Source organism: Medicago sativa, chromosome 1, assembly GCF_051527215.1.
Source record: "Medicago sativa cultivar Bolivia chromosome 1, Bolivia_mono, whole genome shotgun sequence".
NCBI lineage: Eukaryota > Viridiplantae > Streptophyta > Magnoliopsida > Fabales > Fabaceae > Medicago > Medicago sativa.
In genome coordinates, this window is record NC_140749.1 from 64,573,847 (window position 1) to 64,601,440 (window position 27,594).

The 27,594-nt window shown below is 33.9% G+C and overlaps 4 protein-coding genes and 1 pseudogene across 6 annotated transcripts; 1 reads left to right on the forward strand and 4 right to left on the reverse strand.

Annotated features, from left to right (window-relative positions):
* Window positions 1–1,923: 1,923 nt before the first annotated feature.
* On the reverse strand, window positions 1,924–3,213 carry LOC146956386 (uncharacterized). The gene has a single exon (XM_085749319.1). It carries the CDS (start codon window positions 3,211–3,213, stop codon window positions 1,924–1,926), a length of 1,290 nt encoding a protein of 429 aa, XP_085605445.1.
* Window positions 3,214–8,210: 4,997 nt separating this feature from the next.
* Window positions 8,211–10,156, reverse strand: LOC146956387 (hyoscyamine 6-beta-hydroxylase-like). Of its 2 annotated transcripts, none has more exons than XM_085728667.1 (4): window positions 9,846–10,156; window positions 9,480–9,730; window positions 8,988–9,321; window positions 8,211–8,655 (listed from the first exon to the last, which is right to left on the reverse strand). In XM_085728667.1, exons 1-4 carry the CDS (start codon window positions 10,050–10,052, stop codon window positions 8,404–8,406), a joined length of 1,044 nt encoding a protein of 347 aa, XP_085584793.1. In that variant the 5' UTR covers window positions 10,053–10,156; the 3' UTR covers window positions 8,211–8,403. The 2 variants fall into 2 exon arrangements, with proteins under 2 accessions (XP_085584793.1, XP_085584796.1); XM_085728670.1 differs by having other exon boundaries at window positions 8,988–9,306; window positions 9,846–10,153.
* A 1,361-nt stretch (window positions 10,157–11,517) lies between these two features.
* LOC146956388 (RING-H2 finger protein ATL16 pseudogene) lies at window positions 11,518–12,945 on the forward strand (annotated as a pseudogene). Its single transcript, XR_015015506.1, has one exon. The product of XR_015015506.1 is annotated as an RING-H2 finger protein ATL16 pseudogene (transcript).
* Window positions 12,946–14,834: 1,889 nt separating this feature from the next.
* Window positions 14,835–18,319, reverse strand: LOC146956389 (Tetratricopeptide repeat (TPR)-like superfamily protein). The gene is made up of 2 exons (XM_085728677.1): window positions 16,643–18,319; window positions 14,835–15,355 (listed from the first exon to the last, which is right to left on the reverse strand). The coding sequence occupies exons 1-2, from the start codon at window positions 18,241–18,243 to the stop codon at window positions 15,055–15,057; spliced, it is 1,902 nt and encodes a 633-aa protein (XP_085584803.1). The 5' UTR covers window positions 18,244–18,319; the 3' UTR covers window positions 14,835–15,054.
* A 7,335-nt stretch (window positions 18,320–25,654) lies between these two features.
* LOC146956390 (uncharacterized) lies at window positions 25,655–26,954 on the reverse strand. Its single transcript, XM_085728687.1, has one exon. It carries the CDS (start codon window positions 26,835–26,837, stop codon window positions 25,692–25,694), a length of 1,146 nt encoding a protein of 381 aa, XP_085584813.1. The 5' UTR covers window positions 26,838–26,954; the 3' UTR covers window positions 25,655–25,691.
* Between the last annotated feature and the right edge of the window lie 640 nt (window positions 26,955–27,594).

The following is a 27,594-nucleotide window of genomic DNA, read 5'->3' on the forward strand; positions in this document are numbered from 1 at the left end:
ACGGACCTTCCTTTAAAAAAAAAAAAAACCAATTTATGGACCGAAAATGTATACCCAAACACAAAAAATAAGGAAAGGAAAGTAAAAGGAGAACCACATCACCTTAACAAAGCAGAAAAGCATAAATGATCATGGTAGTAGAGTTGGGCAATCATGCATATATAAGATAAGTTGGGGCAAGATTTTATTGAAAAAATTAAAACGTTCATTTTTAGAGTTTCCAATCTAATGAATGGAACTTTTTTTGGATATCATAATCATTTTAATCTTCTTACCATGTTAGGACTGACTTTTCCTAAATTTTCTGACAATTTGATTAGTGTATACGTTTTTTTATTTATTTTATGTGGACATATGGATTTAATTATTTAATAATTGTAGCATACATATTTTTCTTTGAGGTATATAGTACTAACTGTCAAGTAAGTCTTTGTTTTCTCCTTTTATTTTGTGTGACATGCAGAATGGGAAGTTCCTTTTTTTTTCAATAGTGGAGGAAACTATTCAATTTGATAATTAATTAATTCTTTAATTCTTCAAAGATAATTGGAAAGTCAAGTTGTTAATTAATAGTGTAAATTTTTTTTAGATGTACAAATTCAAAGATATATAAATATATAGAAGATAGAGAGATAGATGTGTAACTTGGATCATATCCTTTAACCTTCTCTATATATTGTTTTTAGAGGCACTATTCTTTATTCATCTCAATTTTATCTATCTTTATCTTAATTACACATACACAATGTTTATCTCTATCATTATACTTGGAGTAATATGTTTATTATTATTTTTATACGAAAAAATGGTAGACACTTGTCTTCACCTTTATAAAAAAACAGTATTATTTATAAATATACCCCTTATTTATATTACCAATTTGTATTAATTAATAGCCAAAAAATAAAGAGTAAAAAAGAGAAGAAAAACTATAACACCAAATTGAAGAGGAATCATCCAATAGTTTCATGGAGAAAGTGACGATAAACAACCATTTTTAATAAGCTTCTTCCTCACCATCAATGATGCAACAAAATAAAAAATAGAAGCATCATTTATCCTAATTCACAAAAAAAAAATCAAAAATCCACATACACATTAAGGAATAAAAAAATATATAAAAGAAAGTTCGAAAAATAGACTAATAAACATTTGAAGCTTAACTATTTGATCAATCTAAGAGTAACTTGACTCCCTATCAATTATCATATCATAGAAACCAGTTAATAATCAAGAGATAAGAGAAAAATTGTACCTACACTAATGAATAAATCGTCATATAATTAATACCAAGAAATATTGAAAAATGGATTCAAATCCAAATTCAACACCAAAACTCACTGGTTTCTAGCTTTCATCTTTTGCAGCGAATCAAGTATTCACCCTCCAAATCATACACAATGTTTAAATATGATATGATAATTACGACATAGTATTATTAGAATTGTGAATATTGTTATTTCCTTTCATATTTGAAGCTCTATGTCTCCTCATGTAGCCACCTAAAGCTTGTCCTATTGCAAACTCCAATCCACAAATAGAACACTCTTGTTTTAGACTTTGATAATCAAAAGATGAAGAGTTTTTTTTTTTTTGCTAAGCAAGGAGCAAAAGCAGACATCGGGAGGAAACACCGACATACCAACTAGGTTGTCATCTGGGAAACCTCCGTCCTATGCCGCCAAACTCTAAAATTTTATTAAAAAAAAGGAAAAATATATACAAGAGGAGGGGGGACTAGGCCAAAACCCTCAGAAGAAAAACAAACAAAAAATGCTGAAATAAACTACTACAGACTAAGAGAATCTGTAGTTAAACAAACCAACTCCATCACAAAGAAATCCATATGCAACTGAACAGCCGGAAGAGTTTCAAACCAAAGAGAACTTTGAATCCCATGACCCATATTAGCCAATAAAAAAATCATTTGGAAGATGGAAGACCACCCTTTGCACGGGTTTGATAGGGCGTGCCAATGATTTGCTTTTTACGATTTTGCTTCTGCGCCTTGGTAAGAACTTGAGTGAAGCCTTCATCAGCCATTCGTTGATCATATTCACGGACTCTGGCCCATAAGTCGAGACCATTTTGTATGTTCCTGCTAACATGTTGCTGTACGGGTAAATTTACCTCTGCATCATCTGTGACAACAGACCCTTCCATTTGAGCAGTGTCCTCGTTGTTATTATGATCCTTAATTTTCTGCCAAAGATCAAGATCATGTTGAATTCGAGGATTAGGATGTGTCATTCCTTCCTCCCGGACAATTCGCTTGCTGTTTGTATTCTCCAGTTCTGCACCGTCGTTGTCAACAAATATTTGAGCAGTTGGTGAGACCTCCCTATTAACAATGTCGACATCAATGTTTGTACCTTCAGTGATATGCACAGCTAGTGTGTCCTGCTCTACTTCTGCACTGTGTGTTTGTGTTTGTGCTTCTAATTCCATGACATCCGTAAAAATTGGCCGAGATGCTGCAGTAGTGTCCCCTTCTTGAGCCTCTGCTGTGTCAGAAATTTTTTCCAAGACATGTATCGATGTGCTGGGAAGCGTATCCTTCCATATATCATCACTCACCTCTGGTATGAACTCAATATCATGCTGGTCCTTGGTAGCATCTTTAGGAGAGGCATCATCCGAGTGATGTGCAGTTGCTGCTTCAGTAACATCATCATCTGAGAGATGTATAGCTGCTGCCTCAGTAACATTTTGAGGTGAAACATCATCTGAGTGTTGTGCATCTGCTGACTTGGAATTATCAGCCTGAACCGGTAAATTTGTAGTTACCTCTTGCGGTGTTGGAATGTCCTCAGCTTCCTTGTTACCCACCGGAGCTTCAAAGGCTTTGGATGAACCTATACCGTCGATATTATCCTTAGGTTGCCACTTCGGGGGCTGCTGTTTCTGTGAAACAATACTTTTCTTCTTCTTGTCAATAACAGTTTCTTTCACGGGGTGCAACCATCTACAACTTGAGATATGGTGTCCAATATTCCCACAATGAGTACAAAACGCCGGCAAACGTTCATAGGTAATTTCAATTGAGAAGGAAAAGCCTGTTCTCTCAACCATCACCTCATTAAAAATATGCTTTGACAGATCCATATCCACCAAAACACGCGCATAATGTCCGAATACTCGATTTTGAGTGGCTGAATCGATAAGTAGCGGTGTTCCAATTGCACTTGCAATCTCTCTCAACGTGCGGTCCATCCAATACTCTTGCGGCAGCTCAAGTAATCGAATCCAGACCTGTGCGTGTGTTTGTCGTTGTGTGCGTGCAGTAAAGTCCTTGGACCATTCGAACAACAAAATACCCCTTGCCTAGGGGCGTCATCTTCCATGGACCAACATTCTTCCAAAGTTGCTGAAGCTTTGTCTGAACCTCCCGGAATCCATAAGGCTTGTCGCCCTTGCTTAATATTAGTCGGCCCCGTAAATTTCTTTTACAAGCATCTATCCCTTGTTCGTAAGACTCATCAGAAATAGGGATGGAGAGAATTTCACCACGAATAACCGGAGTTGGTAACGGTGAAGAGGTGTCTGTCACGGTTGCAGCAACCAAAGCCTGTGCAAACGATTTTTTTGGAGGGTTACAGAAGTTATCTGTCACCGTCGCAGTTACAAGTGCCTGCGCAAATGATTTTGCAGGTGGATTGTTATTTGATGGTGCAACCACGATGGTGGGAGGCTTCACCGTAGAGGCCAATTCATTTTGCCAATCAAAAGCCATGGCAGGGCTCGTGGAAGTGAAGGTGCAAAACGGCAGTGGAAGAGAAAAAATATGATATACGTAATATCAATTTCCTCCACCGTGAATGTTTCAACTTGATTAGCAGTTCAATGAAATATGATATAGTGATGAAACAAGCAAAATAGCCCACGTGATTGAATGAGAAAAAGCAAATCAAATACGTACAAATTGTTGAATTGGGAGATTAGTATATGATGATGATGAAGAGGCGGCGCTTGCTAGTTGCAGTGCCCTAGCAGAGCGTTCCATAAGTCAATCAGTCATCAATAAATGTCTATTGAAGTACTCATCAAATGAAAAGATGAAGAGTAAAAGTGAGTGGAAAAACAACAATACAAAATTGAAGATAAACTATCCAATTGTTACTTGAAAGTGATGATGAACAAAACCCAAAATATGATGCACAAAATCACATATTTATACACAATGTTTTCAATGTAGAAACTAAAAATATTAAGATCATATTATTGGTTGTATATATAATGAGTGAGTGTATGGTCATAATTAAAAAATGAGTTACGAAATAAAAAAAAAAAAAAAAAAAGCAGTTCAAAGGTTGTGATAGAAATGAATCCATCCATCCATAATCCATAATAAACATGTAAAGAATGTGTGAAGGAGGTATAACGTAAAATGAAACAAAAAGCATAACGTCAAATTAAAAGTTAATTGTGTCATGTATTACTTGACCTTGTGTATTCTTTTTAATTGTTGATATCAACTGCTGTATTAATTCATTGTTGGTTTGTTCATGATATGCTATTCATTCATTTCAATCATAATGTATTAGTGGAAGCGATATTATAACACTAAAACAGCTACTGGTCTAGTGGTTAAAGTGCTTGGATGGAGGCTATGGGTTGCGAGTTCAACTCCCTGCAGAAACTTTTTTCAGAAAGATTTTTTAAACCTCTCAAAAAAGGCAGGATTAGGTTTAGGTTTAGGGTTTCACAATGAGCATGCATTGTGAACCTTAGTATTATATATTAAGATTGTTACTATCTATTAATAATAGGAAATTAGTTTTAAATTCGTTTATTAGATTAGGAGTAATAATATGGAATATCGGTTAATAATAGGAGAGATTGGTTTTAAATTCGTTTGTTATGTTAATTAGGAGTAATATGGAATATGGAATATCCTTGTATATAAATAACTCTTTAATAACTTTGAAAGGTATCAAGAAATAAGAAGTAATAAGAAGTATCTAGTGAGTAAAACTTAGAGTTTGGCATTTAGGGGTGTTCAAATTCAAACCGATTCAAAATAAAACCGCAAATCGATCCAAAAAACCGAAAACCGCAAAAAACCGATTATATTTGGATGCGTTTGGATGTTGTTTTGTAAAAACCGCTAAGATCAGATCGAATTTCGGATCACTTTTTCAAAACTGAACCAAACCGAACCGCAAAAATAAATATTAATACTTATTTATTCTTTTATTAGTATTATTTATTTCATTATTATGTTGCTTGTTAAATTTTAATTATATATATTGCCCTAATTTAATCTATATTATTATTACTTCATATGTTTCAAAAATAATTGATAATTTTCATTCTATAATTTTAATTTTTGAATATATTTTGCATCAATCCTATTATTTTACCGCGTTTGTGTAATATTAATATTAATAAAAAAATTATATTCTTCAGAAAAGAGAAAAGATTTTTTTTTTTTTTTGCATTTTGGATATCCAAAAACCGATCCAAACTAAACAACATATATTTGGATCGGTTCGGTTCGGATTTTTTTAGAAAACTCATCTAAACCAAACCGAACCGCATATGATTTTTATTTTGGATCGGTTGACATTTTGCCTCAAAACCAATCCAAACCGCAACACGAACACCCATATTAGCAATGACTCGAAGAGTGCACTTTACTTATTCGTATCAACTGATGCTTTCATTGAGAGAACCTCCAATGGCATACATGTATCACCCATCCTACACTACTCCATCTTATTCAACCATGCCTACAATTTTACCTTCATCACCATCACCTAATTAACCCACCCACAAACAAATTGTTGCAAACTTCTAAAAAAATCTTAAGAGATTTAGCTGAGTTAAACAAAGCTTCCCAACGGTCTCTCAAAATAGCATGCGGAAAAATCTTCTAGAAGCTTGAAAAATTGGGAAAAATTTTGAAAGAGGAGAGTGCTCAGTAAAATGAAGTTGAACCACATATAGAAGAAACTCATGGTCTAAAACCACACTTCAGTTCCACCACCGAGGTCACCACCACACAAATACTTTACCACAACTCAAACATCTTCGCCACAATCGAAGTCACCGAATCCACCATTGAAGCGATTGAATCTTCTCAAAACTCAGCCACCACCATCGTCAATTTGTACTCGTCATGCAGTGTCATCCTCGCCATCGAAACCACCAAATCTACAATCGCCATCAAAAAAATGTTTTATCTCCACTCCCGTCGTCGCCACCACCTCAAAAACCACCTGAGTGTGTGTGTGCGTCTCTATTTATGGAATCTTTGACCTTGAGGACAAGGTCAATTTCGAGGAGCAGAGTAGTGATAGCATTAACCAAGAGGAAGCAACAACGGATAACAAGTGAATGATGAGATAACCGACGATGCTAAAGTGAAGTGTTCTGTTACTATCTAGTAACAATAGGATAGCAAAGTTTGTTATGAACTAATAATAAATAGGAATGCAGTTATTATCTTAGTGTGTTACAATTTAGTAATAAGAAACATCATGATCAAGAAATAAGTAGTATTTAGTGAGTGAAATTTGGAGTTTGACATTGCTCGAAGCGTGCACTTTACTTTTTCGTATCAGCAAGGCCATTGAAACGGTTGCCTTAAGCCCACCCAGTGAACCCTTATAAAAAAGGAAATGTTAAAGAACCCTTATAAAAAAGGAAATGTTAAAGAGTGTCCTTAGGACACTTGTTAAGAAAATTAAAATAGAAATATTATTTTGGGAAATGGTGAAAAAATGTAGGTATATTCATCTTTTTTTTTTATGTTTAAAGGTTGTTATTTTCAATGTAAAGTTTGTACTTTTCGCTTTCTTAACAAGTGCCAAAAGGACGCGTGTTAGCAAAACTCTTATAAAAATTATTAGCAATTTGGTATAGATAGTCTTCTTTTTTACGAAATTTGGTGCAAGTAGTCCATCTAAATTGCTTAATTTTACATGATAGTTGTAGAAGGCTCTACTAAGTATCTCCACTTTTTTTTCAAAAGATGTTTTTTAAAATTAAAATTGTTTAAATCATTTAATATTAACAATATTGCAAAATAATTGAATCAACCCCTATGCATAGAGATATATTAGAATTTTAATCATAAAATTCGATAAACAATTTTATAACTAAAAAGATATATAATGTATTTGTATGTAAATATGAGGATTGATGATTTATATTACATCAAACACTCTTGTTTTTTTTTACTTAGGTCCCAAAATTGCTCTACACAGCCCTGGACCACACAATGCCTTTTTAAGTTGAAAAACGTGTTTCTGGCCTCATAGGGTGCAGACAGCAGTTGGGTTTCTGCTGGGTTTTTGGAGGCCTGCAGGCTTTGCTGTCCAGGTTTGGTTGGTGCTGGGCTCTATTTCCTTTTAGCCCAGTTTGTGCATCGGCTGTTTTTTTGGGGTTTGTATGCTTTTTAGCGGGTGTTCCGCCTATATACGACGCCTGTCTTTCTTGTATTTCGTTGTTTTTGGCTAGCCTCACGCTTCTTGTGCTGGCTTGCTTTATTAATATTGGCAGTTTCAAAAAAAAAATTGAAAAACGTGTTCTAGAAATTTTAAGTCTTCATATGAAAAGGGATTATATGAGTGATGAGAAATATAAGTAATGTAAAAATTGCATTTGTGAAAAAAAAAAAATCAATGTTGATTTATAAGGGAGTAGGCAAATATAAAGTTGTACAATGTTTGGAACATGACTTTTGATGGTAGTGGAATGGTAATTATTTATGAAAGGATTTTAGCACCTCTTAGATCTCTCTCCATGAATCAGATTATTTTGAAAGTTCCATTGTGTGACTCAAAAACCCTATTGTTTTTATGCATTGGCAAGAGAGAAATAAAATGAGAGTTAGCATATTATTAAGATGTTGTGTGCTTTAATTCAAATTATTAATTATGCAAATTACATGATATTCAATGAACTAAATGATACTCCCTCCGTTTCAAAATGAGTGTCGTTTTAGGTGTTGGCACACAGATTAAGAAATGGAATGAAATAATCATTAGATATAACACTTTTACTAAACTGCCCTTTACTTTATAAGAAAAAGACAAACATAAAGTTGCATTGGAAATTGTGTGAGAGAAAAGTTGGAGTATTTATTGAGGGTAAAGTTGGAAGAAAAAAATTAAAGTTGTATTGGAAATGTAAAGCGACATTCATTTTGAAACAAATTTTTTTGGCTAAAGCGACACTCATTTTGAAACGGAGGGAGTAACATTTATACCAGTATACCACACACGGAAACCCGTCTAGTGTTGTACTTCTGGACAAAGAGATACTTTCTTTTGTACCATTCAATCATGAATAAGTAAACTTTTTTTCTAAGCAGAGTTATTTTATATTATTACATATCTCTTATACCAATAATTTTATATTATATTATTACATATCTCTTCCAAAAACTTATTTCATTTAATTATTTGGTGCCTCAAATGATTTAAGCACCACATCTGTGTCACCATATTTGTTAAAGTAGTGAGAGTTGAAATCCTTGTATTTGAAGGACTTAAAAATTGGTGGATTATGTTCATCAGTGATAGCTTGTGCTGGCTCGACGTTACAATCATCTGAAGGAGCTACAAAAAATGCAGCAGTTGTACGTGCATGACTTGAATTTGTCACAGCCCTATGCTCAGCACTTTTTAGCTTACCATTACTGATTATCTGTACCACAAGTCAACAAAATTTGTCAAGGTTCATATATGAAAGAGGCAAAATGGAAGAGAAACAAAAAATTTTCCAAAATGCGATCGATATAGTGATTCATTTTGAAATTTGAATCGATTTTGAGGCAAAGAGTCATTCAATCTAAACACTAAAATAGCACCATTTTGACTTGGATCGCAAGTTAGTTTTTTTTTTGGACATAATCTAAAGGACCGTTGTTATAGTAAGTGGCTAATTGTTTATGATATGTAATGTGATTTTTGAGACGATTTATCGGTTGGTGGTGGATCAATTTCGGTATTCAAGTTAAAATGCCTAAATAAGTGTACCTGCAATTGGTAGCCTACGTTGATGACAAAAGCATGAGGAAGAGCCTCAACAGCGATCCACTCTCCATCCTTAAACACTTGAAGGCCAGATACATCATCTTGTAGTAAAATGGTGATGAGGTTAGGATCTGAGTGTTTGGTAATTCCTAATGTCAAATTTGGTTCCGGACATGGTGGATAATGATTAACTGACAAAAGAATTGAGCCGGTAAGATCATTGTCAAAATAACCATACTCTAGGCCAAGCCCTTCACCGATTAAATTCATGATCCTCGAACCCAATTTCTTAACTTCAGTTGAGAAATCACCAACACACTGCCTGCCAAAAAAAGGTCTATACGAATGAGCTACTATATGTACTCGAGGACGAATTCAGAAATTTCGATTAGTGAAAGCAATTTCATATATTATAAATATTTATATAAAATATATCAACGCGTACGCTATAAAACAATGACATCTATGTGATAGCTCCAAATTATATTCATTTACCTGTATGTAGTTGGATTTTCAGGCCATATGTGTTGCCACTGCTCTAAAGGATAACATTGGTGCCTAAGATTGTCTCTCCAAAGATGAACCTTCTCACTGTCATAGTTGATACTACTAGTAAACATCTTACATGGTTTGGAAGGGTCATTGGAACACAAACTTTTCTTGTACTCATCAGGCATATGAAACACCTCCTTGAAAACATTCATTGTTTCTTTCATTTGATTCACTGGGACTCCATGATTGATAATCTGCTTCAATCCAACTTTAATTACCATTAAACATGTATATGTATGCAACATGCTAAATAATCTATAATATATAAATATTTAACTAGTGCATTGGACAAAGTTATAAACTAAGAACCTGAAAGAATCCAAACTCCTCTGAAGCTTTGATCACTTTTTGAATTATATTAGCTCTATCACCCTTTTGTGCTTCACTAAGATCAATCACTGGAATGCTACTGTTGAATGGGATTTTGAGATTTCCTGGTCTTGATTCTGGTGGAAATATGTAGTCCTCAGGGACAGATTGGAAATTGGACCAACAACTTGTAATAAGTTTATCCATTGCTTAGTATAGCTTGATTATGCTTGACAAAATGAGATTAAAGGCTAAAAGTGGAAGGGTTGTATGTTGATGGAGAAGAGCAATACATGTTGTGCATTAATATATCTTAATTTTGACGAACATAATTATATTTTTTTGTAACAATTGGGAGCTTGAAAGTGATGTTCTTGTTTTTTACAAGGATTGTGTTTGTGGTTGCATCTTTTAATATTATTTTATAAGCTTCATCCTAGTCATGGTTTGTTTTATGTTGTATATCCTTTATGAATAAAGTTGCCGGCTTGCATAGTTAAGTTGCCGGCTTTTCATTATTATTTCAATTTAATATTTATCGTCGATGAAAGTTGATTCAGTTGATAAAAAGTTGATTTATTGTTTAACTTTCAATGCCAACGTGAGCTCCTCTTTTGTGGATGATCCTCGCAACTCATCTAAATTTTTGTAATCCAATTAAAAATATAATACCTAACAATTAGTGTACTATTTGTTGCATAGAAATTGCCCTGCTTATGTCATTTGAAAAGAATATCCTATTGGACATATATTACCTCTTTCCCTCAAATATACTATGACAAGATGTTTGGAATTATTTACCATCATTTCTCTTTTAAAAGATATAGAATAATCAAGTTATACACCTTTTTCTTCTCTTCATATTTTCATTTAATTTTCTGTTAATGTAATCAATGTGTCACCTGACCACATGTTTGGAGATTATCAAAGGGTGGTAGGACCATCAAAGACGGGAATGGATTCTCTCAGTTGAAATCCTCTCAATTTTTTTCAATTGTTATCTCTCGATCATTAAACTCAATCTCCTTTTTTTGTATAATTTGATTTCTTTTCTCTCTCATATTTAATGGTTGAGATGGAACAATTGAAAAAAATTAAAAGGATTTCAGTCGAGAGAATCTATTCTCAACACATGTTAAAATTGGGGAGAAAAAGGCAATATTCAGATAACAGTAGAGAGAAAAGACCAAAAGGTAATTAAGTAACACACCAAAAAGTCGAGGCAAATGCTGCTACAATTATATTAATCCAAACCCTTCTGTACTTCCAGATTAAGTCAAATCTTGGCCCCCCATGCTTCTCTTCAAGTGGTTCCTTTTACCTTGTAATCAGCACATGCACATGTCTTTGTTTTACCAAGAATTAATCAATTTCCTCAAGTCTTCTTTTACTAACAAATCTATCACTATGGTACCTTTAGTTTAGAACTACAAAGACTAATTCTTCGAGTTGGATAGGACCACAATGGACGACAAAGCTCTCCTTTAAGAGTTTTAATGTTGTTGTATTCCCAGCACTGAATTTGAATTCAAAACCTCTGGTTAACGTGAAAGAGATAAGAATCATCTCATTTAATCATTCTTGTGTATCTAATTAATATAATTTTCTTAGTGAATCCTTTTTCTCCCAATACAATATGACCTCATTAGTCAAACCTATTATTTTCTATGCACCTTACCTTTTAAGGCCATTCCATATCTCAAATTCACATCTCTGCTCATGGCAATGAACAAGAACCAATTCTACAAGCTTGGATACCAGGCTCTACCACCTATTATAACTCAGGATAATACATTTCATCTTCACCCTCCACAACCTGTTTCAGACTATGCTTTTCCAATATTTGCCATTGTTGTTCTTAGCATCATGGCTACCATTTTGTTGCTCCTTAGCTACTTCACCTTTTTAACCAAATGCTGCTCAAACTGGAACCAAGTTAACCCAACGAGATGGATTTCAGTCCTTCGAGTTCGACAGAACGAGGAAGATCACTTCATAGCATTGTCTCCTACATTGTGGAACCGAGGACTAGACGAATCAGTCATCAGAGAAATCCCATCTTTTCAGTTTATAAAAGGAGAATGTGAGGATCAAAGTGTGTATGGTTGTGTGGTTTGTTTGACAGAGTTTCAAGAACAGGATGTGATAAAAATTCTTCCAAATTGCAACCATGCTTTTCACTTGGATTGCATTGATATTTGGCTTCAAACAAATTCTAATTGTCCTCTTTGTAGATCAAGCATTTTAGGAAATACAACAAACACTCAATTTGACATTATCATAGCTCCAAGTTCTTCTCCTCAGGATTCTCAGTTACTCTCTAACTTAGGTAGTGATGAAGATTATGTGGTCATTGAATTAGGAGGAGGAGAAAATGAGGTTGAACAAGAAAGAAATGAGTCAAGGGGAAGCATAGAACATAGTAGAAATTATCACTCTACAAGGAAAATGAAACCAAATAAGTTTCATCATGTTTCCATCATGGGAGATGAGTGCATTGATATCATCAGAAAGAAAGATGACACATTTTCAATTCAGCCGATTCGAAGATCTTTCTCGATGGATTCTGCAAATGACAGACAAGTTTTCATGGATGTTCAAGCCATTATACAACAAAATAGGCACCACCAGAATGAAGCTAGTGCAAGTGAGGATTGTAATAGCAAAAGTAGAAGACAATTCTTTCCATTTTGTTACTATGGAAAGGGATCCAAAAATGCAGTTCTTCCATTTGAATAATGATGTTTAAAGTAAGAAGATTTTCCATTTTTTAAGCTTTAGTATTTTTCTGTTTTGTTTTCATTATTTCTAGTTATCATCCAAATGAAGTTAGAGATCTTTGAATTGAATCTTAGTAGTGATAATTGATTAACAGCAGAGGCAAATGCAGAATGTAGAGGGACTTATGCAAGTGATAGTGGTGAATTAAAAGCTTTTTTTTTCCTAACAAAAATGCTTTTAAGCTTTAGTACCTTGCTTGAATTACAAGGTGTGGTTCTTTACCTTTCTGAAGTTTTGTTTTACTCAAAAGTGAATGTAAATGATTGTGAATGATTGTCAGCACAATATATATATCTTCTATGCTTTTTTCTTTCTTTTACTGAGAACAAGTAATTGACTGACAAGTTGTAAACATTATGTTTTGGGGGTCCATCTTCCCAGCATGCTATGGCATATTCGCTCAAGATATCATGCGTTCACACAATCAACATATTTGTAACCGATGAATTAAGATAGGATGGTTCAAATTTTAAATTTGATATTTTGGAAAGAGAAAAAAATATATATATATATATGTTTTTGAAACCGTACAATCTTGATCCAACGGCTACCGATATATTCATAGTGAATACAGGGTGTCCTAAGTACAGACCTAGTGATGTGTAAATTGTAATTAGGAGAAGCTATATATCAGAACCAAAGAACTTAGGGACCAAGACAATGAGAAACCATAAGTAGCAGCATGAGAAATGCAATGTAAGGAAATTATCACTGCTTCCTTTAGGCCTCACTGCAATGATATTATGGATGTTGGACAACAGCATAATAATACAGCAATAAATATGTCCCTATCTATGGATAGAAAATTCAAAAGTTAGAGAGTACCCTTACACAAAAGTTGGTTTTCTACCTCTCTATGTCCCTCTCAAGTCTCAATCACCAGTACATTCCCCCTGGCCAGGCATTATTTAGACCTTCTGTAATCCCAAAATAACTCATGAAGGGTACTGTCAATAATATATGCTAAAGATGCCAAGAATCAAATCAAGATAACAGTTTCTCTGAGTAAATAATTTAAAATGTGAGGTCCTCTTTCTCTGTAGAATGTAACTTGGACAAAGCTGCCACAAGGATTGCCATCTAGAATATAATTTTCTAATTTGAAGTACCAGAGATTAATGGATTGATGAACAACGTACATATTACTTGTTCCATGTGCATTGTTACAACTCAACTCACCAACTGTTCAATTACTCTCACTCTCTAGTTATAAGTGTCATGTTTAAATTATGGGTCTTGTTAACGAGTGCCCCCGAGGCACTCTTTAAGCATCCTAAAATTAGTAATTATTCTTTTGAAAAGTCAACTGTTACAATTTTCAATGCATTCAATACACAACTTTTCATTAAAAATTTGCTATTTAAAGTGCTTAACGAGTGCCCCGAAGGCACTCGTTAACATTTCCCTTAAATTATTTGTTCCTTTAAAATACCAAAACAATATTTATCAACTTTTTTCAATAATACTATCATTTAACTAAATTGACTACTTAAACGTGAGCTATTTTAATCTTAACACATTATTTTACTCTATTAAAAAGTGTGTATTAACCGTTATAATAAGATATAGGTTTTCATTTGAATTAATCTAATAGTAATACTAAGGGACTCGGACACCTTAACCAAGTGATCAGAGGTTCGATTTCTAACTCTTATGTAAACCTAATTGAGATGAGAGAATCCACCTTGTATTCAATAGATTCCATGACATAAATTAGTCAATAATAAATTATGGTGGGCAATTTGTTCTTAACCTCATTATTGTGACTATCTCATTATTGTGACTATCTTTCCCACTCTTTGTTCTTTAGTGAGTATCTTATTACTAGCAGGAATCATTTACCAAGCATCAACATATTCATAAACTCTATTCCCCAAAGCTTAAACACGTGAAGAGTGTTAGCAACACATTCTAGAACACGCACTTTCTTCTATTGGTCCATATTCATAAGGGTCCAATCAAATTATGTGTGTCCCACTTAAATTTGGTTTAACTCATGAATGTTAACAAAAAAAAAAGTGCTTTGTGATGTGTGTGTTGGAGAGTGGGTTTCTAGCATTATTCTAAACCGATTGTACCTCAGTAAGTCCGGGGGAAGTATTACACTATTTGAAGAGGAAATTCCATTTTAATGTACAATGGCCAACTTTTCAGAACTGAATTAGAATATAAAAGAAAATATAATACAAATAATATAACATAATATAATGACAACCCCCAAAATATATGACTGATATAGCAACAAATAATTTAAGTAATTACCTACACAAATCTGTAAAATCTGAAAACCAGCAACCAATTCAGTCAAATAAAACTAATAAACTAATCAAATAAATTATATAAGCTAGCTTATTGGTATTGGCAAACAAACTTTATACCAGTACCATAGGCATTCATCAAAATATGCTGTTGTGAAAGAGGATGTCTGCTAAACTGTTCGGGATTGACGTGGCGGTGTGTCAGGTTGGGAGTTACTGGATGCTGCAGGTGTACTATTATGGGATTGATGTAACGGTATGTCAGGTTGGGAGTTATTGGATGCTGCATGTGTATTATTATTAGGAAAGGGAAGAGCCTTCATAGGAACCCCATTTGCAGAGACACCGCGGGCTTTTTTCTTTAATTGTTCGAGTAGTCGCTGAGCTTCTCTTAGTTCTTCTTCTGCACTTGCTCCATGGCTTTCCCAAGCATCTATAACTTGCTGCTGAAACTCAATTGCAAGGGAATGGCTGCAATTCCAATATTTTAGGAAAACATGAATTTTTCCGTTGGAAAAACATATACAGTTCACAATGCAATGACAATTAAATTAAACTAGTGAAAATAGAAGCACATTATCCAAAAACAAGGGACAGAAACAAGTTTGCACATTCCACTCACAGTATGTTACGTTGAATTCATTAAATTCCTTTACGAGAACCTCTGAACCGGGAACAACCAAGTCTAAATTATACCTTCCGATTCCTAAATATTTTTGTAATTCAAGTACATACTATATAGGAAAAAAAATCATGTGTGCATAAACTTCATAAATAAAATTTGTGTAGACTGCAAACAAAATAATCATATGCAATTGAGCTCGAAATGGACCGATCTAAATAATGAAATAAGTTTGCATAAAGGTCCAAAAACAAGCAAAACATTGATGTCTGACTAGTGACTACATTAGCAGCAATTCCATGTGCAATTATGGGCTCAGGCCATAACTCTTTGTACTCAAGATCTACTCTCGAGAATTTCATCATTCAAATTCTACTCAGATACACTTTATTTTATCTAATATGTGAAGACTAGAAATTTACAGTGTACAACACAAAACACCAAATCAGAACTCTCTTGGTGAGCACAGAAGAGAATATAGTGGTTAAACAATTAACTCACTCTTAGAAAGCAATAAAACTTAGTTTGATAGATGGAAAGAACTATATGAGAGGTAGACATGGAAACTAAAAGGATTATGAGCATAGCATGAATAAGGACCAGTTTGGAATGGCTTATTTGAGGTTATCTACTAGCATAAGAACTAGCAACAGTGTTTGGAGAGCTTACATAAACAGCTTATGACATGTTCATAAAATGTTTTCAGCTTATTTCAATAAGTTCTCCAACATAGCTACTTATATGAAAATAGTTTAACTTTATTTTATCTTTTGTTATGGACAAAGCTTACACATAAAGTACTTATATGATAAGCGCTTAATTAAGTTGTTGATCCAAACACAGCCTAATTTTTATTTTGAAATCAGTCAATCAACACAATGAAGAAATAGAAGCAGACATATTAATCATACCCTGCACTCTATTTTATGTCAGAAATCGTTACACTTGAATGCAAGAGAATTCAGCCATCCTTAAGTTTCAAAATAATTGATCCAATGGAATATGAATCCCACACTATTAGGTGTATGTCCAAAAGTTAAATGTTTAAACTGCTAGAGTAAAGTGTACCCAAAACCAATTGTTTTCAAGAGAAACAATATCAGGGAATAAAGTCAAAGCAATAAAACAATCCATACCTTCCAATATCACCATATGCCTTTGAAAGATTCTGACATGCTTCAATTGTATCTGCATGATGTGGACCAAGAGAAACCTCCATGATATCCTTGGCTACCGCAAACATCTGCGCTGCTGACTGAGGTCTATCCAACTCTAAATATGCTGCCCCCAAATTGTTGTAGATATAACCAACTCCAAAATGTTTGGGACCAAAGCTCTCTTTCAACCTTTCAGCAGCACTTTCCAAATAAGGAATAGCCTGCTTCACCTTACCTGTAAGCAACAACAACCACCCTATTCTTGCAGATACACTTCCCTCCGAGTGCTGCTCTTGTGGGAGCTTCTCGAGCAAAGCTAGTGCCCTCTTCAGCAACGAAATCGCAGTTTCGAACTCGTTCATAGTTTCATATAGCATGGATATCTCCGAGTATGCCTCAGAAACTTCCACCGGTGTAATCTGTTCTCTTTTATCAAGAATCCCAATAGAAATCTCTAAACACCTTTTACAGTCTGCAAACTTTTCCTGATTACATAACGCTTTCCCCATTGATACAAGCACAAGAGCTCGAGTCTCACTATCTTTCTCAGTCTGATTCACAACGTTCTTCAAAGTACCAACAGCTTCATCGTATCTCCCCAAAGCAATCATCATATTCGCAGCATCAACTTCAGCGCGCAACAAATCCGAACTGAGATTCCAATTCTTCAAAATCTTCTGCGCCAAAACATTCTGCTCCAACGCCTTCTCATGATCCTCCATCCCACTATAAACAATCCCAAGAAGCTTCCTATCATGCGCAACCTCAACAGAATTCATCCCTAATCGCTTCGTATGTATCTCTAACGCCGTTAAACAATACGGAAGCGCCTCCTTAAAATTCAAAACCGCAACATAAGCTTCCGCTAAATCCCTATTCCCTTTCCCTAACTCCTCACTATCTTCCTCAAAAGTCATCTCCTTAATCTCCAAACACTTCCGAAGATTCTCTAGCGCCTCTTCTCTCCTCCCCATCGCCGTCTTAACATTAGCCAACTCAAATTGCACAGCATGAAGCACAGGCCTAACATCATCAACACAAACACCCTCATTCTCTAACCTACCCAAAACCCTATTAGCCTTATTAAGATACCCTAAACTATCACTAAACCTATTTAAACCATAATTAAGACTACCCATTAACTGCAAACTCATAGCATAAGGAAAAGAATCTTTCTTTTCATTTTCAAACACTTTCAAAGCTCTATTAGCAAATTCAAGAGCTTTTTCATGATCCCCACCTTCGCGATCAAGCTTCAGACCAATTTTCAATGCAGCTAAACCAAGCTCCTTTTCATTGAATGAAATTTCCATCTCACTGAATGCTTTGAGCATTTCTTCGGTTGTTTTGGCGGACTCAAAAGCTTCTTCAAGATGCGATTTTTCGATGATTTTGCGTTGTCTAGGAGAGATTTGAGTGGGTTTTTGGATGAGGGTTGACATGGTTTGAAATGGGGTGTAGAGGGGTTTGTTGCGGGTGAAAATAGGGTTGATGGATGCATCGCGGAGAGGAGAGAGAGAAGATGAAGCTCGACGAGCGAGGTGAGAGAAAAAGGTGAGAGAATTCAAGAGTTTTCTCATGCTGATTTTGCTTCGTCTTCGATTTTGGGTTAAACCTTCGCAAAACCCTCTTTCATGGAGGTAATGTGATTTCAACAACGTAGTCGGATTTTTTTTTTAATAAGTAAACGTTGTCGTTTAAACGATGTTACATTTTGTTTTTTTGTTATATACTCGAATTAAATGTGCTTTAGGTGCTATAAATATATCAACTTACATCCTAGTTCTTAGGGGTTTACGATTTGCGATTTCAAAGTTGATTCGAAAACATAGCTCCACTAGTTTACTACTATCTCCGTCCCTATATCTAAGCACCCTCTTATTAAAGGCAAAGGGTGCTTACAAATAGGGACGGAATGAGTATTTACTAGCGATTGTGATAGCAGTCCACTTCTTTGGCTGCCGTAAAGAAAATTGCGTCTATGGCAATGGACATTGAATTCGTGTTCTCCGCACATGGTGATACCAACATGCTACAAACCGAAAAGCCTCTTGATCGACAACAATCCACCATTATCAAGCCTTCCTTCCGCGAAAAACTCTTATGTGCCTCACAAGAAACTCATCCCCGTCCCAAAGAAGACATGATAGAGAAAAAACTTGTCTGAATTGAACTCGAAGACGACAACCGCCTCCTTCCAAAAGTCTACCTAGAACCACAAACCTTCCAAGAAATTTGTACTCCTTGGAAAGATGCCCTCGTTGTCAAGCTGCTGGGTAAGAATCTCGGGTACAACATCATGAAAGATCGTCTGCACAAAGTCTGGAAATTCCATAGGGGTTTTGAAATCATGGATAATGATAATGGTTTCTATATGGTGAAATTTGATCAAGTGGTTAATAAGGAGAAAGTCATCTCTGGCGATCCCTGGTTAATTTTCGATCATTGCTTAGATGTCTCACATTGGTCACCGGAATTTGCATCACCAAACGCCAAAATTGAAAGAACAGTAGAGGAAGATGCTCGCTAATAGCGTCATGAGCTCTTTTCAAATGGATGCTATCTCCACCCTGCTGGCTACCAATGATACTGGTGTCTTTGGGGATCTTATGTGAGAGTCCAAGAAGGATAAGGCTCTCAAGACCCTAGAGGATGCTAAGAAACATCATGTGGAGGCGCTGAAAAAGTTGAAGACTGAAGGAAGTGGTAGATGAGGCTAACCGGAAGGTCGGGGTTGCTAGGAAGGCTTATAGAGAGGTTGAAAAAAAGTTGGATAAGGTTATGGGTTTTTGAAGTTGCATATAACATTAGGTTTGTTTTGATGATGTTTAGATATAAAATTAGCTATAGTTTATTTTGATGATGTATATATAAATAGTAGCTATAGCCTAGAATTGTGTTAAAGCACCTAGCACTCTTTGTTGTCATGTCATATGATTCTTGGATGTCAAATAAAGTTTTCCATATGCATAAAAATCTTCTTTTTGAGTGGGAAAAGGTTATTCTATATGTTTGATTCGATTCAAAGGATTTTGAATCGTATCAATTCCCATCTCTGCCATTGCAGGGCTTGTGTCCTGCATTTTGATACGATTCATGGTTTTTTTTAATCATATCATTGTTGAGTCGATTCAAAATCTTCTAATTCGTATCATTAATTTGTTCTGGACTTGTTTTTCAATGCATTGATACGATTCACAAACCCTTAAATTGTATCAACCTTTGTCTGGGAAAGGTTGAATCGATTCAAATATAGTATGAATTGTATCAATCTTCATAGCTCCATATTCACTCTTTTTCACATGTTTGATACGATTTAGAATGTGTGTAATTCGATTCAACACATTGTTTTTGGCTAAAATTTTGCACTTGTTGTAACACCATAAACTCTAAAAGCGATAAAACACGCAAATGATACAATCATATAAAGAATTTAGGTGTTACTTCTTCCATAAATCAAAAACATGCATACTTAATTTTTCAAAAACATCGCACGGGAATAATAACATAGTATCTCATCAACAGATAACACAAGTCTCCAAAGTAGCCATGTCATATAATCAAAATACATCACCAAATGTAACTCTCAAGTCTCCACATACAGAGTAATCAAAACATCCAAAATATGAAATAAAACGGACACTCTAATCAGAGCCATAAGCTACGACTCCAAAGCAAAAGACGAGGTAGCTCCAAATCTAGCCTCAAGCATACTCACCGCAAATCAAGCAACTAATACTACACGTCGTCTACCCATTCATAAGAATAAGGTAGACAGTCAACCAAACGACCACTGGGGGTTAAATTACATTCCACAATAAAAGCATAATCAAATGAAAGTAAAACAACATAATTAATTTCACATGATTATTAATAATTAGTTAAAATTAATTCATAACAACCACACAGTATATTCATACATCAATCGTACAAGCGTAATATTGCAACAACTACGTCTCACATCTTCACATTTTCACCAAACTTCACCAAGCACATAGTCAAACATGACACTTTTAATGTATGCAATGTGCTCAAGACACGACTCTATATGCATGTGGTACCGGTCATCGCCAATAGGATACAACAATATCATTTTCATTGCCAATATGATACCACGGTATCATTATCAACGTCAATATGAATTCAAAGTATTCTAGTCATCGCCAATATGGATATAAATATTCGACTCAACATTTATGAATGCATTAACATAAGACTCAATAATGAATACGTTCATTCAACAATCATCATCATCAACCTCAACATTTTGCATACATGCGTTCATCGCCAATATCATCATCTTTTGCATGTAAGAATTCATCGCTAATAATAATTCATCATCATTTAAATCATCAACATAATCATCACCCAACATCACTTAAAGAAACAACATCGTCTCAATTTCAAATTTTGCACAAAAGACGGACAAACAACAACATCATGACATCCATCATATTAATCATCCAATCATCATTGATTCATCATCATTCCACCATATAAACATGTATACAATCCATTTATTAATTTGATTCAATAAGTTTAATTTTTATATTTATTAAAACATTATTTAATTTTATAATTTGTTTATTATGAGAATGTACTATTCTAACTCATTAATAGTTTTTAATCAAAAAATCGATGTTTTATATAGTATAAATATCTCTACAGAAATCGAACGTCTTAATTACCATTAATTTGAAGCACTGGAAATATTAATTTATTTTACTTGTTAAGCTATCTATTTCGTGTCAATGGTGGATTTTATCTGTAGATAGCATGCATATAAATTTTTTGGCATCTCTAATCACCACTAATGTTACTATTATTTTTTGGGAAATGTTAACAAATGCCCCTGGAGAAATCTTTAAGCACTTTAAATGATAAATTTTTATAAAAAATTGTGTTTTCAATGCATTGGAAATTATAATAATTAACTTTTTAAGAGGATAATTACTAAATTTGAGATCCTTAAAATGTGCCCCGGGGGCACTCGTTAACAAGACCCTTATTTTGTTTTCCCTTCTTAAGTCTATTATTACTATTATATTCATTTGATTTTATTTATTTATTTATATACTTTGTGTTCTTTTTTAACAACTAATTGTTAATACGTGTTATTCAAAAGACGAGAAGCTTATTTTAAGGGTAAAACTTAGGTGCATTTTCCATTCATGATTTTCGTATGGTTCGTCATATAATTAAAATTTATTTTTTGTGGTTATAACAAACTTTGAAAAAAAATATGAATTTGAGAAATCATAGGTAGTTGTGAGTATTTTATGTGAAGTACCACACGAAAAACATTTAAGAAAATGCACCTAAGTTTTATCCATACGTTAACAAAAAACTTACGAGCATAGTGCTTTTCATATGGTTCATAAATAAACTACTCATGAAAAGTATGTTTTTAGCTAAGAATCATACGAAAAAGCACATAAATAAATTCACATGAGTTTTGTCCTTATTTCAGACGATTTATTTGTTTCTCAGTTTTCTCCTTCATTGTTTTCATTTTAAATTATATTTCATTTACCATAGATTTTGTCAAATTTAATAGATAATTCATTCATTTTTTGAATATTAAATTGATAGAGAAAATTTTAGATGATTATTTATAAATTATTTGTTGTAATCAATTTTATATATTTATAATGAAATAATTTTTTTTCTTACATGTGCTATTTTTTTATTTAAACACGCACTCTTGATAATTTTTGAACTTAGATAGATAACTAGAATTTATTTATTCTATATTTTAATTAGTTTAAAAAAAAAACTCATTATCTGTCTCAATGATTGACTGATCTTAGAGGTCCAATCCCACCGTCCATTTGGATTACGTGTTATAATATGGGCAATCTTTTTTCTTTTATTAATTTTAAATTATATAGATTTTCAATAAATATTATGCATATAACACAGACACTAATATTATTGATAACTTTAAAAAAATTAATATTATCGATAATTTATTCAATTTAGATAAGTATAATTTATTTACTTTTTTATCAACAAAAAAATCTAAAATTTATTTATTTTATATTTTAGGCAGATACTAATAGTTTATTTAATAAAATACGGGTTATAATATGAGTAATTTTTTTTCTTTTAGAGACCGGGTTGGGCTCCGTTCTTTAAGTCTCCAGTTTGTTTTTATTTTTATTTTGCATGTTCTGGTTTGGTCCCCCCGCTTGTACAGTTTTTCCTTTTTTTAATAAAATTTTATGAGCATGGTTGTAGAGGTGGTCTTTGGTGCAACTTAGTTGGGATGTCTTGACGCCTCCTGTCGTCTTCCATTGCTCTTGATTCAGCAAAAAAATATAAGCTATTTTTAGAATGAAAGAGAGGAGACACCTTTATCACATAAGTGGTTATTATGACTAGATTTACATGCTAAATATTAGTAACTGCAATTTCAAACGGCTCATTCGAAAAGACACCAAAAAGAATGTGCTGAAATTTGATGATGTCTGTCCAGTATACTTGAGCCGAAAAACCAGGTCAAGGCTTGAGTTCAAAGAGCCAAATTTGTTTTTCTTAGAAGGGACAAGGTGTCACCAACCTAGTAGCTCCAACCAAGTTGCCCCGTATCTCTGCTGAGCCACATGTAAGCTTGCTTTTAACTTCAAGCATAATGTTTTAGTTTTTTTGCTTGTTACAATGATAAAAGTTATTTATGTGTTGCTGCTAATAGAAGCTGAAATCCCTAGAAGCAACTATGGTGAAGATGGTTACGTCAATAACCATACAACTGTTAGGTTCCGTTAAAACACTGTTAAGTTCCGTTAAAACATACATTGTTTGATCCACTGGCAGTGGATCACGACCTCCTCCTTTCTTGAAATAATAGTGTTGATTGTTTTCTTAATTCCACACACTAAATTCTCTTTTATTTCTACTTTTTATGTTTCTGTATTCCAATTTAAAATGGTTTGTCATATGGAATTGGTATCTGTAGGAATTTCGGGATGCACTTTAAACCAATTAGTTGCTATCATGATGCAAGTACATGACAGAAGAGCAATTGGCAGTGCTCAAAAAAATGGCAGCACCTATGTGATGCTAATAATAAAAAAAAGCAATAGAATTAGAAAGGTTCACCCAAAGTAATCAAAGAAATTCCAATTAACAAGAAAAAAAATTGTTAACACGGTATACAAAAGCGAAAAATACCGTTTAACAGGAAACGAAACTTAACAAAGAAAGTGACCTGGGAAATTCAAAGGTAAATTAAAGGATTTAAGAGTCAAAAGTGTATAAATGTGTTTTCTCATTAACTGTGCTTTAACGGTGTTAATTTGAGGGGAGGTGGGTGTTATTTTTAAAAATAGAGGGGGTGTTTGTGTTGTTTAGTTAAACCTTGCGGGAGGGAGGTCATTGTAATTTCCCCTTCTTGTTTTCAGGTTGGACTGTGTATGTTTTTATGATGTGTATGTGCTTGAAATTGAAAATCTAAAAGAGTATTTGATCGTGTGATATGATATGAGTATTCGCTAATACTTGAAAATACTCTCGATGTGTGTAATTGCTCTTTTGAATCTAAAGAGCAATTAAGATTCACTAAAACATCTTGACATTGCTTTGCCTCCGGATAAGAGTGTTTATTTCTAGACAGCATAATTTCTATGGTAGTATACTTTTACAGGATGCAAAAAATGCATTTTTTCGTATGTGTACATCCGAAACCATATTCAAGTAGTTCTTTTGTATAATATAATGGCGAACACAATGGTATCATTAAAGTTTGGTTAGTTATGTACTCATCATACAATTATTCAATAACATGTCACATTTTAGCATTAATTTGTTTAAAAATCAAATCAAATTTTGAATGAGTTTGGTCGACACTCGACAAGATACCGGCACCCAACCAAGTTTATGGGTAACTAAGAATTTACCTAGTATAAAATTACACGAATCCCTAAAGTGTGAGATGTTGCACCTTTACTATTTGTTAATCCAAATGTTGTATCTCTCTCTTTTTTTTTTCTTTATAAAACAGACTAGCTTCATTAATCACTAAACCAAAAGATTATACAGAGAACAGTTTTCAACATTGAAGGGGCATTCGCCAGCAGTTTAACAGGGACATATCTAGGAAACGAAACTACTAATACGGCAACACATGAGTTGAAATAGACTTAGAAATTGCAGATAGAAAGGAGGTATTAACCAAACACAGCCTAATTTTCTTTCAAAACAATGAATCAACATAATGAGGGAACAAAAGAAGGAATATTAACTATACACGGCACTCTTATTTATCTCAGAAATTGTTAAAGTTGAATGCAAAAGAATTCAGCCATCCAGAAGTTTCACAATAATTGTTCCAATGGAATCTGGATCACACACTAATAGATATATCAGGGTAATATGATAAGTGTGCCCAGAACCAATTGTTTTCAGAATCAACAAACCGATCTGCTATAAATATCATCAAAATGTAGATTTAATTCTCCTGATTCTAAGTCATCTATATGTGCTGTATCAGATGATTTGTGATAACTCCAGTACATCTCTTGCTCCTGATCTTTATTCTCAAAAAAGCTTGTTTGACCATGTCCACCCTGCTGATGATGACTTCTAGCCCATCAATGACTTCTGGTAGGGTGGTGTAAATCATTGGAATCTTGATCCTGAATTATTCTTTCCCCAAAGATGGGAGCAGATGTGGAAGCCCCGAGATGGGAAGCGGCGCGATCATCGTGATACGTGTTTATGTATTCCTCATACTATTATTGTCGATGAAAATTATGAATAGACCGACCACAACAAGTGTCTTTTCTTAGTTCAGTGACAACAGAAAGTTTTAACAAAAAATGCTGTAAATTTATTAACACGATACTCTAATTGATATTTGATGTAAATTAATAGTTTGTTGTACTGTAATTGAAAAATGAAGGCAGTCCAACTGCGAAATCTTAGAAGTAAATTTCGCATGAGAGAAGTAAATCTTTGAATACAAAGTTGAATGAAACAAACTTGAGCATAGCAGTTTGAGAATACTATCTATACTATTCTATTATTACTAGGAAACATTACATCCATGACGAAGCATGAAGACTTTCCTCTTTCTGTCACTTAAAACAAATGGAGCGACGATCTTTTTTAATGACGGCCTTGATAATACCATTGAGGAAACAACATGATTTTGCACTTGATCACAAGATCTCATATTGATCTCCTTGAGTTGTGTGCAATTTTGAACGACATGATTAGCTCCCTTCTCTGTGACATCGTTACAATAGCTCAAATCAAGCACCTCCAAATTGGGGAAAATAGAAGCAAACAATAGGATGTTTTCATCTTTCAAGTATTGACAGCCAGCCAAAGAAAGAGACTTTAATTTCGGGCTTTTGACAGAAGCAAAAGAATTAGAATTAGAAATATCATCTTTCCCAATAGTTGTGTGAACCATTTTGATGTCGGTAAGTGAAGGACAGTTTGTAACGAGCGAAAACAAAGCTGATTCTGTTAGCTTCCAACATCGAGTAAGGTTTATAGACACTAAATGAGGAAGAAGCAAAGAGAAGTCGGCAACATGTTGATCATTGAGAAAACAAGTGTAACTAAGATCCAAATGTTGTATATATGGAGAGTGTGATAAGAGAGAATGAATTCCATTAATGTGAACGTTGTTGAGGTGCGTGGATTCAAACAAAGGGTGAGAGAGGTTGAGTTGTTTGAGCAAAGGGAAAGAATCGGCAATGGGTAACAAGAGGTGGTCGTTATCAAAATAAGCATGGGGACAAGTGAGAGAGGTTAGGGATGTAATGGTCTGGGAGAAAGTCTGCAAGCCATTTGCGGGGAAATCGGATTCAAGAGGGAGTTTGAGTGATGTGAGTTGTTTCAATGGGAAAGTAGAGATTTTGATGAGAAGTTCGTCGAGTGGATACTTGTAGGGGGAGAGGTCGAGGGAGGTGAGATTGGTGAACCTTTTGAAGAGACGAGGAAGGTAAGGACGTGTTGCATCTTTGACGGTGATTGATGATCGAAGACGATGGGTGATGGAGAGAAACTGTTTGGAGACGAGTGATAGAGAGTTCAAGTCAATTTCAGATAATCTCATTATAATCTCCAAACAGTCATCAGTTAAAGGTAAATATGATGATGAATCTGATGAACTTGTCTTTTTCCTTTTCATTGACAGAGTTTGAGTGTAGCCGGTTCTCATGCTAGATCGATCGAACAATTCATTGATAGATGGTTTATGTTTTTTTTTTTTTTGGTTACAAGATGGTTTATGTTTAGAAATAACATAAGGGTTTCGTTTACTTGGTAGATAGATATCGCTAATTCATGCTTCCATCCATATAAACAAAATAATATTTTTTTCTAATGGATGAGAGTGAATTAAAAAGTGTAACAAACATAATATTTTTTTTTCTTATCGTATAACAAATACGATGTGAGTATATGTTCAGTTTTTTTTTCTTTATCCTTACAAAAATTGTAACAAACTTGATCAAATATATGTCACTATATATATAGTCAATAAAAAAAAGAAAAATCATCATCGATGCACTGAGATAAAATATTTTCAATTGAGCCATTAGAGAGTGAAATATTGACTCTTATCATATCCATCCTCTTAAAGGTAAGTTCTCTTAACATATGTGAGATAAAATATTTATTCTTGGATCATTGGTTATGAAATCAAGTTGCCAAAACAAAATTTTGTTTCTCTTTTCACTAATTCGTGTTCTGAGATCATTATCATCGTAAAATAAAATAAAAACAAAAAAAAATATTTTATTTTGGAATTATTATGAAATTGTTAATATTTGTTCTATTTAGTTTATTTCCCTTTTTTTTAAAAGTTTGATGATTTCAAATTTATATATGGATCCTTTTCTAGATTTTTTATTTTTTTTAAATATGTTGTTGTTCTACAATTTGATGACGAATAACAAAAATATTTGATTTTCGCC

Coding starts and splice junctions, on each gene's coding strand:
- LOC146956390 (XM_085728687.1), bottom strand. CDS start 26,837: ATGAGAACCGGCTACACTCAAACTCTGTCAATGAAAAGGAAAAAGACA.
- LOC146956386 (XM_085749319.1), bottom strand. CDS start 3,213: ATGGACCGCACGTTGAGAGAGATTGCAAGTGCAATTGGAACACCGCTA.
- LOC146956389 (XM_085728677.1), bottom strand. CDS start 18,243: ATGAGAAAACTCTTGAATTCTCTCACCTTTTTCTCTCACCTCGCTCGT. Junction 15,356..16,642: donor GCATATGGTGATATTGGAAG/GTATGGATTGTT, acceptor TTGGAATTGCAG/CCATTCCCTTGCAATTGAGT.
- LOC146956387 (XM_085728667.1), bottom strand. CDS start 10,052: ATGGATAAACTTATTACAAGTTGTTGGTCCAATTTCCAATCTGTCCCT. Junction 9,731..9,845: donor AGGAGTTTGGATTCTTTCAG/GTTCTTAGTTTA, acceptor GGATTGAAGCAG/ATTATCAATCATGGAGTCCC. Junction 8,656..8,987: donor ACGTAGGCTACCAATTGCAG/GTACACTTATTT, acceptor CTTGTGGTACAG/ATAATCAGTAATGGTAAGCT.